Source organism: Rhamphochromis longiceps, linkage group LG4 (assembly GCF_057381845.1).
Source record: "Rhamphochromis longiceps isolate RC_006_pf linkage group LG4, R_longiceps_female_GT1.1, whole genome shotgun sequence".
Classification (NCBI taxonomy): Eukaryota; Metazoa; Chordata; class Actinopteri; order Cichliformes; family Cichlidae; genus Rhamphochromis; species Rhamphochromis longiceps.
The window spans coordinates 36,102,800-36,118,759 of record NC_140560.1 but is presented as its reverse complement, the minus strand read 5'-3'; the positions used below and the strand labels follow the sequence as shown (position 1 = coordinate 36,118,759).

The following is a 15,960-nucleotide window of genomic DNA, read 5'->3' as shown; positions in this document are numbered from 1 at the left end:
TACATGGCTCCGCCCATCAAAAAGTCACCTGCACAAATATACCGCCTATCGTCATTTATTGGACTGACGATTGTCGGTTGGAAAATTTACTATAACTTTAATTACATATCGCCCAACCTTATTTTAAACCTAAAAGGAGACAAACGAAGAACGATGCTCAGACACAATGCTTCTCTTTCCGCCGCTTTATTGGGAGGGAGGCCAGAGCTCCCCCTTCTGGCAACTGCAGGCATAACATCAATCACGATTAATAAATTACAGTGGAACCCCGACTTACGAAATTATTCGTTCCAGAAGGTCTTTGGTAAGTCAAAATTTTCGTAAGTCGAAGCACCTTTTTCCATCGCCTTTTGAGCTGGCTGAAGACGAAGTTCTTGGCGGAGGAGGAGGTGGCGGAGGTTGAAGAAAGCATACATACATACGTGTACATGTATATAACATTATGGAATTTAATTTAATTTTTAAAAATTTTCTATTTTATCTATTTCGTTACACGGGCATTTTGCCGTATCATGGGCAGAAATATTGCTGTTAAGTGCCTTCGTAACTTGAATTTTTTGTTAAATGGGGTCTTCGTAAGCCAGGCTTCCACTGTACATGGATTAATCCTCAGGCTCACCAAGTAGATCATGGATTGAATTTTAAACAGGTTGTAGTCATACATAAAAATGGCTATAATTTATCAACGGTTATAAATGTTTTTTAAACTCTTGAACTGTGTTAAATGTATAATCTACTGTCGAACCATACACAGCCAAAATTAAGAATATTTTACCATTGTTCAAACATTTTATTTCTCACTTTCAGTATTTGATCTGTTGTCTTTGAAGTATTTTGCAAGTAACTGAGTTAATTAAAGAATAGCTGAATTTTACATTCTGAACAGTGCTTAAACTTTCTGAAGATTTCACACATAATTGCATAAAACCTCTGGTAATTACATTCTGTATTATACCTGAAAATATAAATTCATAATCAGTGACTTAGAGCGTCACTTTTCAAAGTAAAACTGAATTATCATTAAATATTTACGGGCACTGCGAAGAGTTTGCTCACTGAAAACCTGTCTACTCTCTCCTGGTTTAATACTTACATGTTGACTTTTTGACTCAGCTGCCAGCCAATGACATGAATGCAGAGGTGATTAGTATTATTTCCCTTTCAATAGCACACAGGAACAAATAGAAGGATTTTAGTATACTTGACAGTTCATTTTTTACATATATTAATTTCTCCTTCACACTATTGTATGACTCTGTTCTATGTAAGCAGCTGTGCAGTTTAAAAGCGTTTACTGGGACTGAAGGCAGACAGCCATGACTGCTCTGAGGACTCTAACTTTTCTTTCTTTAATTGGTGAGTTTTTAAATTTGACCTTGATTTGAACATTTTAATTATTTTTCTGAACTTTAGTTGGATGAGTTTCTGATGTCTTACATTTTGCCTGTAAGTTACGATTTTGTGTTTTTTTGCCAGCAGGGTTTTCCACCAGTCAGACTTCAGACTGTTCATACTATGATCTGCTGAACTACTTAAACATGACTGAATCAAATACTGTTCTGCAAATCATGAGACCAGTGAAAAGCTGGACCAACTCCACACTCGTTCAGCTCGACATGTTTCTGTTGGGTATTTTAGAAGTGGTAAGTGTCTCCATACTCCTTTTTTTGCACAGATTTCTGCACATTTACATCGAATTATATTCATGAATCTGTTACCTTTATTTAAAAGCTATGTTTACACAAAAATAAATCCAAGGGACTGCGCTTTATCAAATTTGAAAAACAAGTAAAACTTTATCCAACCAACTCAGATTTGTCTGAAAACATTTCAAGGGAAAGATGCACATCATAAAAGGAATTATGGCCTGGTCCTTCAAAGGTTTTAGGGGAAATATCTTCTACTACGGCTCTGTAAATATAGACTTCCAGGCGTGGAGGTTCAACAGTCTTTATAGCTAGATCTTCAGCTCTCTTCTCATCTAATGTCCATCACAACACCTAAGTTGTCAATACTTGTTAATGTTATTTATATTTGGTGTCTTCTTTTTGTTATGACTATGACCTACCCAGGGTTCTTTGTCTGGGTTGTCTCTTGATTATATCTCGTATGTGTTTATATTATTATTATTACCAGAAAGAATTTAAAATTGAGTACTGTAACCTCAAGCCTTGGGCCTTTTGAATGTTGGTTTCATGTATATTTCCATTGAAGTCTCTGTTTTCTGTTGATTTCCATAAGTTGTTATGAGCCTCTTAGTCCTCATAGTAGATTGGTTCAGGTATTTGTTGTTGTGGCTGTAGTGGCGAATTTCTGTCCCAAGCTTCGAAAAAATAATTCTTCCACTTCTTAATGTGAGCTGTTCAGATTTATTTCTGACTCGTACATACAAACAAAAGATGTCACGGTCAAAAAACTATTTGCTGCTACAGCGCACACTTCCATTGCCGTCCTGGCTCACTCTAACCTGCTACAACACATGCGCTGTAATGTTTTCTTACCCGACACAAATTAAACACGCAGCATTTATTCTCTAACAACATATCATACAAAATTAAACATGTAACAATAACTGAAACAGTATCAAAAATATTTCTCTACAGATTGGCTCTAACATTTCCAGCCCCCTAATTGGAGGGCGTGAAGACTGACAATTAGCGAACACTTACAAAAGAGCCAAATAACATTAACACTTCCTGTATCACACATGGTCATTCAAATTATCTTTCACAAAACCTGTAACCGATCAGAACATATACTGTATTTTCTCATTCCAAGTTACATGACATTCTCACAGATCAAGCATAGCTTGTCAATGGGTCTTTCTAAGGTGTTAGTCTTTGTCTTGATGATCACACGCCGCACCAGACCCTTAGCATCTGGAATGACACGAAGAACTCTCCCCAACATCCACGAGCTTCTTGGCGCTGACTCGTCGACCACCATTACAATGTCCCCCACAGTTACATTTCTTCTGACCTGAGTCCACTTTTGACGCTCTTGAAGCATAGGCAAATACTCGCGCACCCACCTCTTCCAAAACAAGTCAGCAAGATATTGCACTTGCTTCCAACGGCGGCGGGAGTATGAGTCTTCCTTTCTGAAAAGTCCAGGAGGCAAACCCGGCTTTTTCTTCATTAGTAGCAAGTGGTTAGGCGTTAGTGGTTCCAGGTCTGTTGGATCATCTGTTACTGTAGTCAGCGGTCTGTCATTTAGTACTGACTCCACTTCACACATTAGTGTCAGTAAACCTTCATCATTGACCAACTGTTCCTTCAGTATAGACCTCAGGACCTTCCTCACGGTTCTGATCTGCCTTTCCCATATCCCTCCAAAGTGAGAACCAGCGGGTGGGTTAAATACCCACTGGATTCCCTTTTGCATGAGACAATCTAGAATCTTTGACTGATTCCACTCTTGAATGGCTTCGCGTAACTCCCGTTCAGCAGCAACTAGGTTGGTGCCATTATCTGAACGCATGACAGATACCTGACCTCTTCTACACACAAAGCGTCTGATGGCGTTCAGACATGAATCAGTGTCCAAAGTGTGCGCGATTTCAATGTGCACTGCTCTTGTTGTAAGGCAGGTAAACACCACACCATACCTTTTTACTGTGCTGCGGCCATGCTTCACATTAAACGGTCCAAAGTAATCCACCCCAACATTAGAAAAGGGGGGTTCATCAGGTAGAAGCCTATCCTCTGGCAAATCTGCCATCTTCTGTTCCAGTGGTTTGCCTCTAGTTTTCCTGCAGATTACGCACCTTGACAGAAACTTCCTCACTTCTGAGTTAGCGGATGGAATCCAATACTTCTGTCGCAGCTGTGAAAGCATATACAGTCTTCCACAGTGCCCAATCTTCTCATGTATATCCTGCAAGATCAGTGTGGTGATATGTGAGTCCTTTGGGATAATGACTGGGTGCTTCACATGTTCTGGCATCCCAGCAGCTGCGAGGCGACCACCAACTCTCAAAACTCCGTCCTGCATCACGGGATCAAGTTTCCTCAAGTGACTAGTCTTTGTCACACACTTGCCTTTCTTTAACATGGTGATCTCTTCTTGGAATTGTTGACTTTGACAGAACTTGATGATCTCTGTCTCAGCTTGCACCAAATCTTTCAGGGTAAGTGTTGTCTGCATTGATTCGTTGTCTTGTTCTTTCTGTTTAACGTACGTCTCTTTCCTTTTTTCACATCGTCGTAGCAGTAAGTCTTTGAGTTTGATCATCCATGCCACAGCTCTCTTCACTCGATGCCAGCTGGAATAGTGATTGATCAGCTTGTTCAACGTGTGAACATTCTCAGCTGCATTTGTGAGATGTACCATGGTTGCATGCCTCACTTCGCTGTCATCTTTATCAATCCTTTCCTTGTCAGGTCTTTCTGGCCACTGTCTTTCTGGGGTTTTCAGGAAAGCTGGGCCGTGGAACCAGCTTAGATTCTTCACGAGCTTAGATGGTGCAAGCCCTCTGGATGCACAATCAGCTGGATTGATTGCTGTACCAACGTACCTCCACTGCTGGGGATTTGTTAGCTCTCTAATGACCGCAACGCGATTGGCCACGAATGTCTTGAAGCGAAGGTTTTCATTTTCAATATACTTCAACACAGTTGTGCTGTCAGTCCAGAATGTAGATTCAAGAAGATTCATCTGAAGCTCCGTTCTTAACATTTTGTCTGTCTTTGCAGCAACCATAGCTGCAGTCAACTCTATTCGTGGAATAGTGGTTTGCTTCAGGGGCGCCACACGGGATTTTCCCATCATTAACGTACAGTGAACCCGTCCGTCATTGCTGGTCATCCTCAAGTATGATGCTGTTCCATATCCACTTTCGCTCCCATCAGAAAAATGGTGGAGCTGTGCTGTTGCGACAGGACCGAAGTCCAATGGTCTCACACACCTGGGTACGGTTACCTCTGACAGCTGGCACAGCTCTTGTAACCACTTGTTCCACTTATGACTGAGCTGTTCTGGGATCTCATCATCCCAAGCAAGACCCTCCCTGCATAACTGCTGCAAGATCACTTTTGCGGGGAGAGTTCCTGGGGAAAGGAATCCCAGTGGGTCGTAGATGGAGCTGGTGACGGAAAGTATTCCACGTCTCGTCACAGGTCTTTCTTTGATGTTAATCCTGAACTTGAATGCGTCAGACTCAGGGCACCATAGAACTCCTAAAGCACGTTCCATAGGCAGCAGGTCATGGTTCAAGTTCAGGTCTCTGACATCTTTGGCTCTCTCATGCTCAGGGATGAATGAGAGCAAGGCACGACTGTTGCTTGTCCATTTCGTTAGGTGAAATCCTCCACCAGAACACAATTCAGTGAGGTCTGTGTATAACTCCATACCTTGAGTTTCCGTGGCAACAGACTTCAAGCAGTCGTCAACATAAAAATTTTCCAGAACTGTGCTTACAGCTTCAGGTGATGATTTGCTGCGGTTCTCCTCTGCTGTTCTTCGCAGTGCATAGTTGGCACAACTGGGAGAAGAAGTCGCACCGAAGATATGCACCATCATCCTGTACTCAGCAATGTCTCGATTGAGGTCCCCTGCTGGCCACCACAGAAAGCGCTGCAGGTCAGCATCGTCATCCGGGACACACACCTGATGGTACATTGCTTCAATATCTGCTGTAAAGGCTATAGACTCTTGCCTGAACCGTGTCAGCACTCCGATCAATGAGTTTGTTAAATCTGGCCCTTGTAGAAGTTCACTATTCAGTGAAACTCCTTGGTAGCTGGCAGCGCAGTCAAAGACCACCCTCAGCTTCTTTTTTTGTGGATGGTATACCCCATGGTGGGGAATATACCACTGTTTTCCATCCTTGCGGTTTAACTGTGTTGTTGGAACCTCAACGGCATATCCCTTGCTCAACATGTCACTCATGAAGGCAGTGTATTCTTCATGGAGTGCAGGATTCCTCTTCAGCTTGCGCTGAAGGCTCAGTGCACGCTGTAACACTGCACTTCGATTGTTCGGCATCTGAACGCACGACTTCTTCGTAGGAAGACTTATGGAATAGTGTCCATCAGTGAGACGAGTAGAGCTTGACACAGACTCCATAAAGTGGTGGTCCTCTTGAGACATTCCTGCTTTATCATCACAGTGACGCTCTGGAAAGTCGTGGTTATACTGTCGTACAAGCAGTTGTTCCACGTTGTCGATGGCTATTCTGTTCACAATAGCACATGGTTGTACATCATTGGCTGCAGTATCCGTTTCTCTGAGTGGTCCATTCAGAATCCATCCAAGTGCTGTCTTTACGGCATATGGACCATTGTCCTCACTTGGGATCACCTTCCATGGCTCCAATATGGTGTATTCTTTAGTTCCAATGAGAAGCTCCACTTCAGCCTCAATATGAGGCAACCTCACTTCGCGTAGGTACGGCCACTTGTCAACCTCTTTCTGGAGTGGGATGTTCTCTCTGGAAACAGGAATACTTTTCTGTGTGAAGACCTTTGACAGTGCGATAAAGTTGTTGTCTGCCAGACTGCTGACTTCCAATTCTGTGAGCACATAACTCTCCTCTCGACTTTTGGAATTAATGGTCCTCAACGTTAGCTCGGTTCGTCTGCCTTGCACCTTCAGCTGCCTTGCCAAGGCTTTGGTGCAGAACGATGCAGAGCTACCTGGGTCAATGAAAGCGTAAACCTCCACAGCCTTGTCACTCTTGCAGGACTTCACCCTTACAGGTACAATGGCAAGCACGCAGCTGCCTCCAGCCCCAGTACAGGCACTTGTCTCCTTTTCTTCAGACAACCCTGCTGGGCCTTTAGCAGTGCTACCCATATTGACCTCATCGGGAGGCTTCTCTTCCTCATAACTTGAGAAGTGCAACAAACTTGGATGCTTGAGTGAACAAACCTCGCACACCATCTTCTTTTTGCAATCTCTGCTCATGTGACCCTTTAGCAGGCATCCAAAGCAAAGTCCGTTTTTCTTCAAGTAGTCCACTCTATCCTTATGAGTCTCCTCTCTAATCTTGTAACACTCTTGCAGTGTATGAAGTTTCCCACAGAACATGCAAGGTCTTGTGAAGGCGCAGTTGAGTGAAAGGTCACTCTGGTTCTTACTCACTCTGCTTCTTTTGTCCATTTCTGAACCTTGGTTAACCTTGATAGCAAAGCTGCTCCCATGTCTAATGTCTTTCTTCAACTTATTTCCTTGCTGTGGCTTTTTTATAACCTTGTCTGACACTGCTGTTTCAAGATCGCCAAAGAGTGGGTCGGACATGATCTTTGCTTGGCGTTCAACGAAGGCCACCAGCTCTGTGAATCTTGCTCTGTTGCAGCGCCGCTCCTGGATATCATATGCATGGACTCTCCAGCGCTCTCTTATTTTAAATGGCAACTTGGAAATGATGACCCTCATAGTTGCAGGGTTGTCCATCTCTTCCATATAGTCCACATCCTCCATAGCATTACGACAGCTCACCAGGAATACAGAGAATGCGCTCAACGCCTTTCCATCTTCAGCCTTAATTCGTGGCCACTTCGATGCCTTCTCAATTAGCGTGCCAGCAATCTGTAACTCATTTCCATATTTATCTTGAAGCAGCTGCAAAGCCCTTTCATACCCCCGATGTTCAGGCATATGCTGACAACTCCTCACAAGATCACGAGGCTCGCCTCGAGTATACTGCTCCAGAAAATATAGCTTGTCTGAATTGCTATCAGCTCTGGTGTCAATAGCGTGCATGAATGCCCTCATAAACGACCTGTATTCCAAAGGATCTCCGTGGAACACTGGCACATCCCTTTGTGGTAACCGAGCCAGCTGTTGGTTCTTTACAAGCATCTCTGTGATATCTGCCTGTTTCTGCATAACTTGATAAAGCTCACTTGGTCTGGTCTCCTGAAGTGAGACACCATCTTGGCGTTGGCTCGGCCCCTGCAGTGGAGTTCTATGTGTCTTAGGCATGGCCCCTGCTGCAGTACTTGGATCACCAGGATTCCTCCAAGAGGCAGACCTCTCTATCTCTGTTGGCTTCCCTGGTGTGTGTTTTACGTTGCCATGACCATTTTCGTTATTCATCTTCAGGAGGTCACGACGTGGCATTACCGTAAGTCTGGTTTCACTCACTTGAGACTTAACCCCTTCACATTCCTCATACACTTTCACTTTGGCAGTAGACACTGCAATGGCTGTTTCAATTTCCAGTCTTTCCTTTGCAGCTTTAATTTCTGCTTCTTTTAACTCTAGAGCCTGTTTTTCTTTCAGAGACGCTGCTCGTGCCATCAGAGCTGCTCTGTTAGCTTCTTCCTTGACGCGCTCCGACGATGCTGTCGACACCCTTGACGTGTTGGATACTTTAGACGTGTTTGACACTCTAGATGTTTTTGACACTCTGGATGCACTGTCCATGGGAGTTATCTCTTGATCACATGTTTGTATTTCAATCCATGTATTAACTCTATTAATGAACTGCAAACATCGTTCTGACATTGGCTGAAACCAAAGTTGTTGGTCAGCCTCCTTTTCCTCCTCATCTTTAATACACAGCAACACTGCATAATTGCATTCTTGAAACTCTTCATACAACTTCTTGTAAACTTTCAGTGCCTCTCTCACATCATTTACAGCCGGCAGAATTTCATGGCTCAAAAGTCGCTCAGTTTCATCTTCTTGTGCTGTCACTTGTCCTAATTTGCCTCTTCTCACCTTTGTGAGCTGATGCAGTTTGAACTCCAGACCTTTGTCTGTCATCGCCCTCTGGCTGCCATCACGCGTAACTACACCCACACTGTCATTAATGTCGTCCGCCATTGTAATCATATAACACCGCTAAGCCGTAATGATTTTCTTCGGCACAGCTGTCGGGTGGTGTACTGCACAAACTCCTTTATGCTACTTCCACAGGTAAGATGCATCTGACAAAACACTTTTTACTTAGCTGTTCGCCGTGTTGTTGTATGTAGGCGTCCTTATGCCGACGATCCGGTGACTTTTCTATGTCTCAGTCGGTGGCTCCACCGCGGAAAACATTCCTCCGTTACCCAAATAGTTTTTTGACTTTTATGTAGTGGCGAATTTCTGTCCCAAGCTTCGAAAAAATAATTCTTCCACTTCTTAATGTGAGCTGTTCAGATTTATTTCTGACTCGTACATACAAACAAAAGATGTCACGGTCAAAAAACTATTTGCTGCTACAGCGCACACTTCCATTGCCGTCCTGGCTCACTCTAACCTGCTACAACACATGCGCTGTAATGTTTTCTTACCCGACACAAATTAAACACGCAGCATTTATTCTCTAACAACATATCATACAAAATTAAACATGTAACAATAACTGAAACAGTATCAAAAATATTTCTCTACAGATTGGCTCTAACAGTGGCATTTGGTTAGTTCCCTCTGTGCTGCCTCATTCCCATATTTTTAGAGAAATTTGTTAAAAGAATAAATGACGCCAGAAACTAACTAACTATCTATCTATCTATCTATCTATCTATCTATCTATTAGGGGTGCAACAATACGTGTATCGATATTAACCCGTTCGATACAGTGCTACAGTGCTTTCGGTTCGGTATGCATATGTATTGAACAATACAATATTTTTAATTTATTTGATCAACTTATCTTATGCTGTCTGTGTTGAGAGCTCAGTGGATCTGCGTTCGACTACTCCGCCTAGGCTGCACTGTTGAGCGCAGATCCACTGAGCAGCGCAAGCTAGCGAGACGGAAGCTATGCTAGTTGCAACATGGCAACTGCCTCAACGCTACCCGAAATTGAACCTCCCCCACCCTCATTCAGATCTGGCGTTTGGAACTATTTTGGTCTTCATGTGAAGCATGACCCTGATGGTAAGCCAAAGTATCGAACTGAACCCAACCGTGAATTTTGTGTATCGTTGCACCCCTAATATATATAATAATAATAATTCATCTGAGTTCAGCATTTTAATCAAGCTGAAAAGTGTGAATACTGATGTTGGTGTTGCTGATTGTCTGCAGGAGGAGAAGTCTCAAACTATCGCAACTCACATCTGGCTCTACATGGTAAGAATGTGGACTGGCAGTGTCGTCATTTTTAGTTTACTGTTTGAAAAACCATTGTCTGTTATCAGTAAATATATCAACTTTAGTGACATTCTTGGCTCTTTTAACTCTCACACAGTTCGTGTTAAGTCAGAATTATCTTTAAATCCAAGCTTTTACTTTTCCTAGTCTTGGACAAATGAGTTCCTTACTTGGAATTCTTCAGACTTTTGTGGGATAGAAGAGATAACCCTTCCAAAATCACTTCTGTGGATCCCCGATGTGAGAATCAATGAGGAGTAAGTACTGTTCATTACACAAGTGCAAAATAACTTGGGCTTTTATACAGTTTTATTCTGGGGTAATTCCTACAAGGAAAGCAAGCTGCCCAGGAAAAAGTCTGACTTACATTAGCTTGAATACCTGATTAACAATACGGAAACTTCAATTTTGGTCCAAGTGTGAAATATACACACAACACTGTAGACATAACTTATCTAGACTACAGCTGGGTTCAGACATCTAGGAAACATTTGTCCGCAGAACATTTGCAAAGATATTTTGTTAATTGAAAATTGGGGGTTGAGACCCTGCACAGGTCTCACCCAGGCCATCACAACAAGTGGATATAAATTATAGATTTTTTATTGGAGTAATACCTTTAGTACATGAATGACATCAAACTGAACTCCAGGAGTGAGCAAAACATTTACTCACGGATCCACCTCACTAGGCTCTGCAGCGAGGACATCTGTATGTTTGGGTTGGAGAAGTTGCAACAGCAAACATACAGAACACCTACAACTACCTGAGTGTCCCATAGGCCAACAGGAAGCATGAGAAAGACAGAAGATGGTCAGCAAAACCAAATACCTCCAAAAGATAAAGAAAGATCCTCAAAAGCCAGTTCAGCAGATTTAAGCTGCCATTATGCATGCCCTACCAGCCATCAGATATCGAACTGGCCATAGAGAAGTAAACAGGACATGCCACAGATGTCAAAACTTTTCACAATGCACAGTCCAACAAAAAGAAAAAAGCGTGGCAGAAACTAATGAGTATCAAAGGCACAATCCAGCATCCATAAATTCAGGAACACTGTCCCCTGATGTGAGCTGCTGCCGGAGTGACAATGATAAGGACTGCAAGGAGGGAGTATCCCAGAATTCTTCTCAGATGTACAGTTAGGTCCATATATATTTGGACACTGACGAAAGTTTGTTTTTACCTGTTTACTGAAACATATTCCAATTATAACATAATGTATAGACTCAGCTTCATTTGAGGATATGCACATTCAAATTGAATGGAGGGTTTAGGAGTTTCAGTTCCTTAATATGTGCCACCAATTTTTTAAATTGACCAAAGGTAATTGGACGGTTGACTCAAAGGCTTTTTTATGGGCAGGTGTGGGTAGTTCCTACGTTATGTCCTTATCAAATAAGGAGACAAAAAGCCTGGGCTTGATTTGAGGTGTGGTGCTTGCATTTGTAAGATTTTGCTGTGAACAGACGACGTGCAGTCAAATGAACTCTCCGTGCAGGTGAAACAAGCCATACTTAAGCTGCGAAGACAGAAAAACCCATCCAAGAAATTGCTAAAATATTATTATTAATCTACAGTTTGGTACATTGTGAGAAAGAAAGAAAGCACTGGTGAAGACCTGGGCGTCCACAGAAGACCACAGTGGTGGATGATCACAGAATCATTTCTATGGTGAAGAGAAACCCACTCACAACAGCCAAGCAAGTGAACACCACTCATCAGGAGGAGGGCTTATTGATATCCAAATCTACCATAAAGAGAAGAGTGCATGAAAGTAAATACAGAGGGTTCAGTGCAAGGTGCAAGCCACTCATAAGCCTCAAGAATAGAAAGGCAGGATTGGACTTTGACAGAAAACATCTGAAAAAGTCAGCAGAGTTCTTTAAAACTAAACTTTCTTTAGAAATATGAAACCAAGATCAACCTCCACCAGAATGATGGCAGGAAAGAAGTATGGAGAAGGCGCAGAACAGCTCATGATCCAAAGCATGCTACATCATGTGTAAACCACGATGGAGGCAGTGTGATGGCTTGGGTGTACATGGCTGCCAGTGGGACAGGGACACTAGTGTTTATTGTTAATATGACACAGGACAGAAGCAGCAGAATGAATTCTGCTCAAATCCAGCTAGATGCAGTCAGATTGATTGGGCGGTGTTTCATACGACAGATGGACAATGACCCAAAACATACAGCCAAAGCAAGCCAGGAGTTTATTAAAGCAAAGAAGTGATATATTCTTGAATGGCCAAGTCAGTCACCTGATCTTAACCCAACTGAGCAGTTCAGATGTTGAAGACTAAAGACTAAAGAAAGGCCAACAACTTAAACAGCAACTGAAGGCTAGAGGTGGGAATCACCATACATCCCACGATACGATATTATCACAATACTTAACGCACAATACGATACTATTGCAATTTTTAAAAATATTTTGCGATATTCAGATTCTGTACATAAAGGTAAACTTTATCAATATTCATTTTATCTAATATCAAAGTCTCACACTCAGTCTTTCTCTCATTTCAGTTTTATTGTTGACAAACTGAACGGTTTGTATTACAGTCTAGTCCAACTTAACTGAATGCAACCATCTGGTACAATTATAGCTATTTATGAAAACTATGCAGCCCCTTCAGCAACTGAAGAATTTGAAAGTAAATTAAAACAAAACATAATTTTACATTAAATAAAAAAGTTTTAAACTTAATCAAAATAAAACATGTCTTAAATTAAAATAAGTAAGCTGTCATGTTTATTGCTGCCAAAAAAAGTTAAACACATTTGACAGTGTCAGGATTCTTGCTCAGAAAAAGGATCAACATGCTCTGAAGTCAGAGCACAAAAACCTTTTTTGTAACAAAATATCGATTTCTGCTGTCCCTGTATCGATACATTATTACCAAACAAAATATCACGATGCTACACAGCATCGATTTTTTTCCCCCACCCCTAGTAAAGGCCTGGCAGAGCATTAAAAAGGGGGAAAGCCAGCATTTGGTGATGTCCATGAGTTCAAGACTTCAGGCTATAATTGCCAGCAAAGCTTTCAACCAACTATTGGAAATGAATATTTTATTTTCAGTTATTTAATTTGTCCAATTACTTTCCAGCAGAATCCATTAATTTACTTTGAAATGAAGGGATTGTGTTAAAAAAATCATGCTTTAGTTCTTCATATTTTTATGCAATTTTTTTTTGTTCAACCCTGAAGTGTACAGGGAGCTACCAAACCATTTATAGAGGTGTTCTCAGGAGATGAATACACAACTTTATTACACACTCAGTGCAAAACTTGAAATTATAACAGTGAGAGTGAAAAATAAAGTTAATTTCTGACTCTCCTCCTGCGTCTGCTGTTGTCCCCTCAGTGTTTCCGATACCGGGAGCATTCAGGAGAGTCTTCTGGTCACCGTGAATTCCAGTGGTTGGATGTACACGAGTGGACGCCAGCGGCTGACCTACACCTGCAGTCTGGATCTCATGATGTTTCCTTTTGATACGCAATCCTGCAACATCACATTTTCAACAATGAGCTCGAATGGTAAATATTGTAAATTGAGTCAGATTACCTCCAGAGCAATTGATGTAACAATTTATTCCTTTTTTTATTGTCTCCATAGAGAAAACGATAAAATTAGGAACATTCAACAGTGACAACGTGCTGAATAAAGTCTCAGCAGAGGCCATGGTTACAATGGGAGAGTGGGAACTCAAAAGCTTGATAACTTTTAATGGATCGAAAGCCAGAAACAGACTTAGATACATGGTAAGAAAATATTTTTGTGATGGGTTTTTTTTTGTGGACAGCTTTTTATCTCATGTCCAGGTCTGATGAATCTGCCTGTTTTACAGGTCACAATGGAGAGGAAGCCAATGCTGTATGTCATAAATCTTATCGTGCCGCTTTTCTTTTTCCTTATCCTGGATTTGGCATCATTCTTCATTAGTGAGGCCAGAGGTGAAAAGCTGAGCTTCAAAGTGACGATACTCCTGTCCATCTCCGTCTTACTGCTGATTCTTCAGGACATGTTGCCCTCCACAGAAAAGAGCCTGCCAATGATCGGTGAGCAGCCTCGTAGATCTAAGATCGAGATTTTAATGAGGTAGAGGGATTTTAGTAACAGTACACCGACAAGCAATTTCTCTGCACCTTCTAGCCACATACTGTGCTGGAGTTTTCGCCCTGGTGGGGATTAGTGTCCTGGAGGCCATGCTGGTGACCTTCTTAATCGATCTCGATTGTTATTGTGGTAAGAAGGCCCATGAGGCCCATGAGGATATTCAGCTGCAAACGGGCGATGTCACAGGTATGTGTTTGTAGATTTTCTTTGCAAAGAAACTAACACAGAGATCAATAAGGAGGAGTCAGTTTGTCTCTTTTCCTTCTGTTTGTTATCTCTGTTTTGTTTTTGTTTTTTGTGCGTCACTGGAGTATGGTGGTGTTTTTAAGCTTTTTCACTGAAAACAGCAAAAGTCAACCAGACCAGAAACGTTGTTGCAGCTTGCTCAATAAATGATCTCTTTCATTTCCCACTCAGAGTCTGCTGAAGCCGAAGAGACAGGCCAGGTAAAAGAAGACAGGTGTTACCTTCCTGAGTACTGTGACCTGCTGAAACTAATCCTGGATGAAGTGAGGGCAGTTCGAGGGGAAGCAGGAAGACAGTACAAAGAGAATAAAAAGCATGGGTGCTACAGGAGACTGGCTGAAATCACAGATTATGTGTTCTTTGTTTTATATTTTAGTACTTGTGCTTTGTTTCTGGCGTTCATGTACTTAGTGTGGATTGCAAAGGTTATTTGATTTAGATTTGTTGCACCTGCCTACAAGCCTACACGGTGTGTGTATAATCTGCCAGTGCATGCTTATACGGTGTAGCAGTTACGTTGAAGCCAAGCACACCATTGTTTTTCTTGTGACATTACCAAGAAGTTTGATGTGTCACATGGCCCTCTTCCTATTGAAAAAACAAAAGTTGTATCCAAGATGGCCGACTTCTAAACAGCCACCATGGTCACCGCCCATCTTGAGGAGTTCGCCCCCTCACATATACTAATGTGCCACAAACAGGACTTTAATATCACCAACCATTCCCATGTTATTACGGTGTATCCATATAAATGGCCCACCCTGTACTATATGATTGTAGGTTTTAGTAAGGTTTTGTTTGTTTTTTAATCTAATGTAATAAGTGTAGTTTACACACATCGATCCAAGTGACCTCCCATTTAGGGGATTTTATCTCAGTCACTATAAAACTCCCATGTGTCATGGGTCTCATCACGTCAAAGTCACCCCACTCCATGTAATTGGTAATCAAAACATCGTTTCCAGTAAAGACGCGGCTAAAGCTAAAGCTACTTTGTCTCTAGTGCATGAAAGTCGTTAATAGAAATACAATAAAAGCACAACTCAGATGGAAACTAGCCCGGCTGGGACGGCAGTGCAGGAGGACAGCGCTTAATGATTCTTCTTAATGAGACCTCACAGAATCAAGAATAGATTATTTAGAGACAGACTGATTTAACTATTGATTGATTATTGATTTGCATTTATAACTGTTGTTGTTAACTTCTGCAAATTTTAAATAAAGCTTCTTGATTAAAAGTCAAGGTTCCCAAGCCGTATTACTTTTTAATTTTGTTAAGTTTGCTTGAAAGTGCCCGAAACCTTTTCTTAGTCATGCAGAATGTTTGTGTGACATGAAGCAGTAAGAGGATATTTACAGCCTAAACCTTTCCACTGACTGAACTGCAACGTTTTGGAAGGAAGCCGTCATTAACCAAAGTGTTATTATTATGATATTTAAATGCATTATTATTGTATTTTAAATGCTTGAGTAAAAGAAATCTAAATTTTAATGTTTGCTTAGTTATAAAAACATGACTATATTGGAAAATTATTTTCACACAGAAGGAGCCACG

General features: G+C 41.6%; 1 protein-coding gene across 1 annotated transcript; it reads left to right on the top strand.

Annotated features, from left to right (window-relative positions):
• Positions 1-9,659: 9,659 nt before the first annotated feature.
• On the top strand, positions 9,660-15,637 carry LOC146672220 (5-hydroxytryptamine receptor 3A-like). Its single transcript, XM_085404751.1, has 8 exons — positions 9,660-9,816; positions 9,967-10,011; positions 10,180-10,289; positions 13,407-13,579; positions 13,659-13,804; positions 13,891-14,101; positions 14,196-14,345; positions 14,577-15,637. Exons 1-8 carry the CDS (start codon positions 9,805-9,807, stop codon positions 14,837-14,839), a joined length of 1,110 nt encoding a protein of 369 aa, XP_085260877.1. The 5' UTR covers positions 9,660-9,804; the 3' UTR covers positions 14,840-15,637.
• The last annotated feature ends 323 nt before the right edge of the window (positions 15,638-15,960 follow it).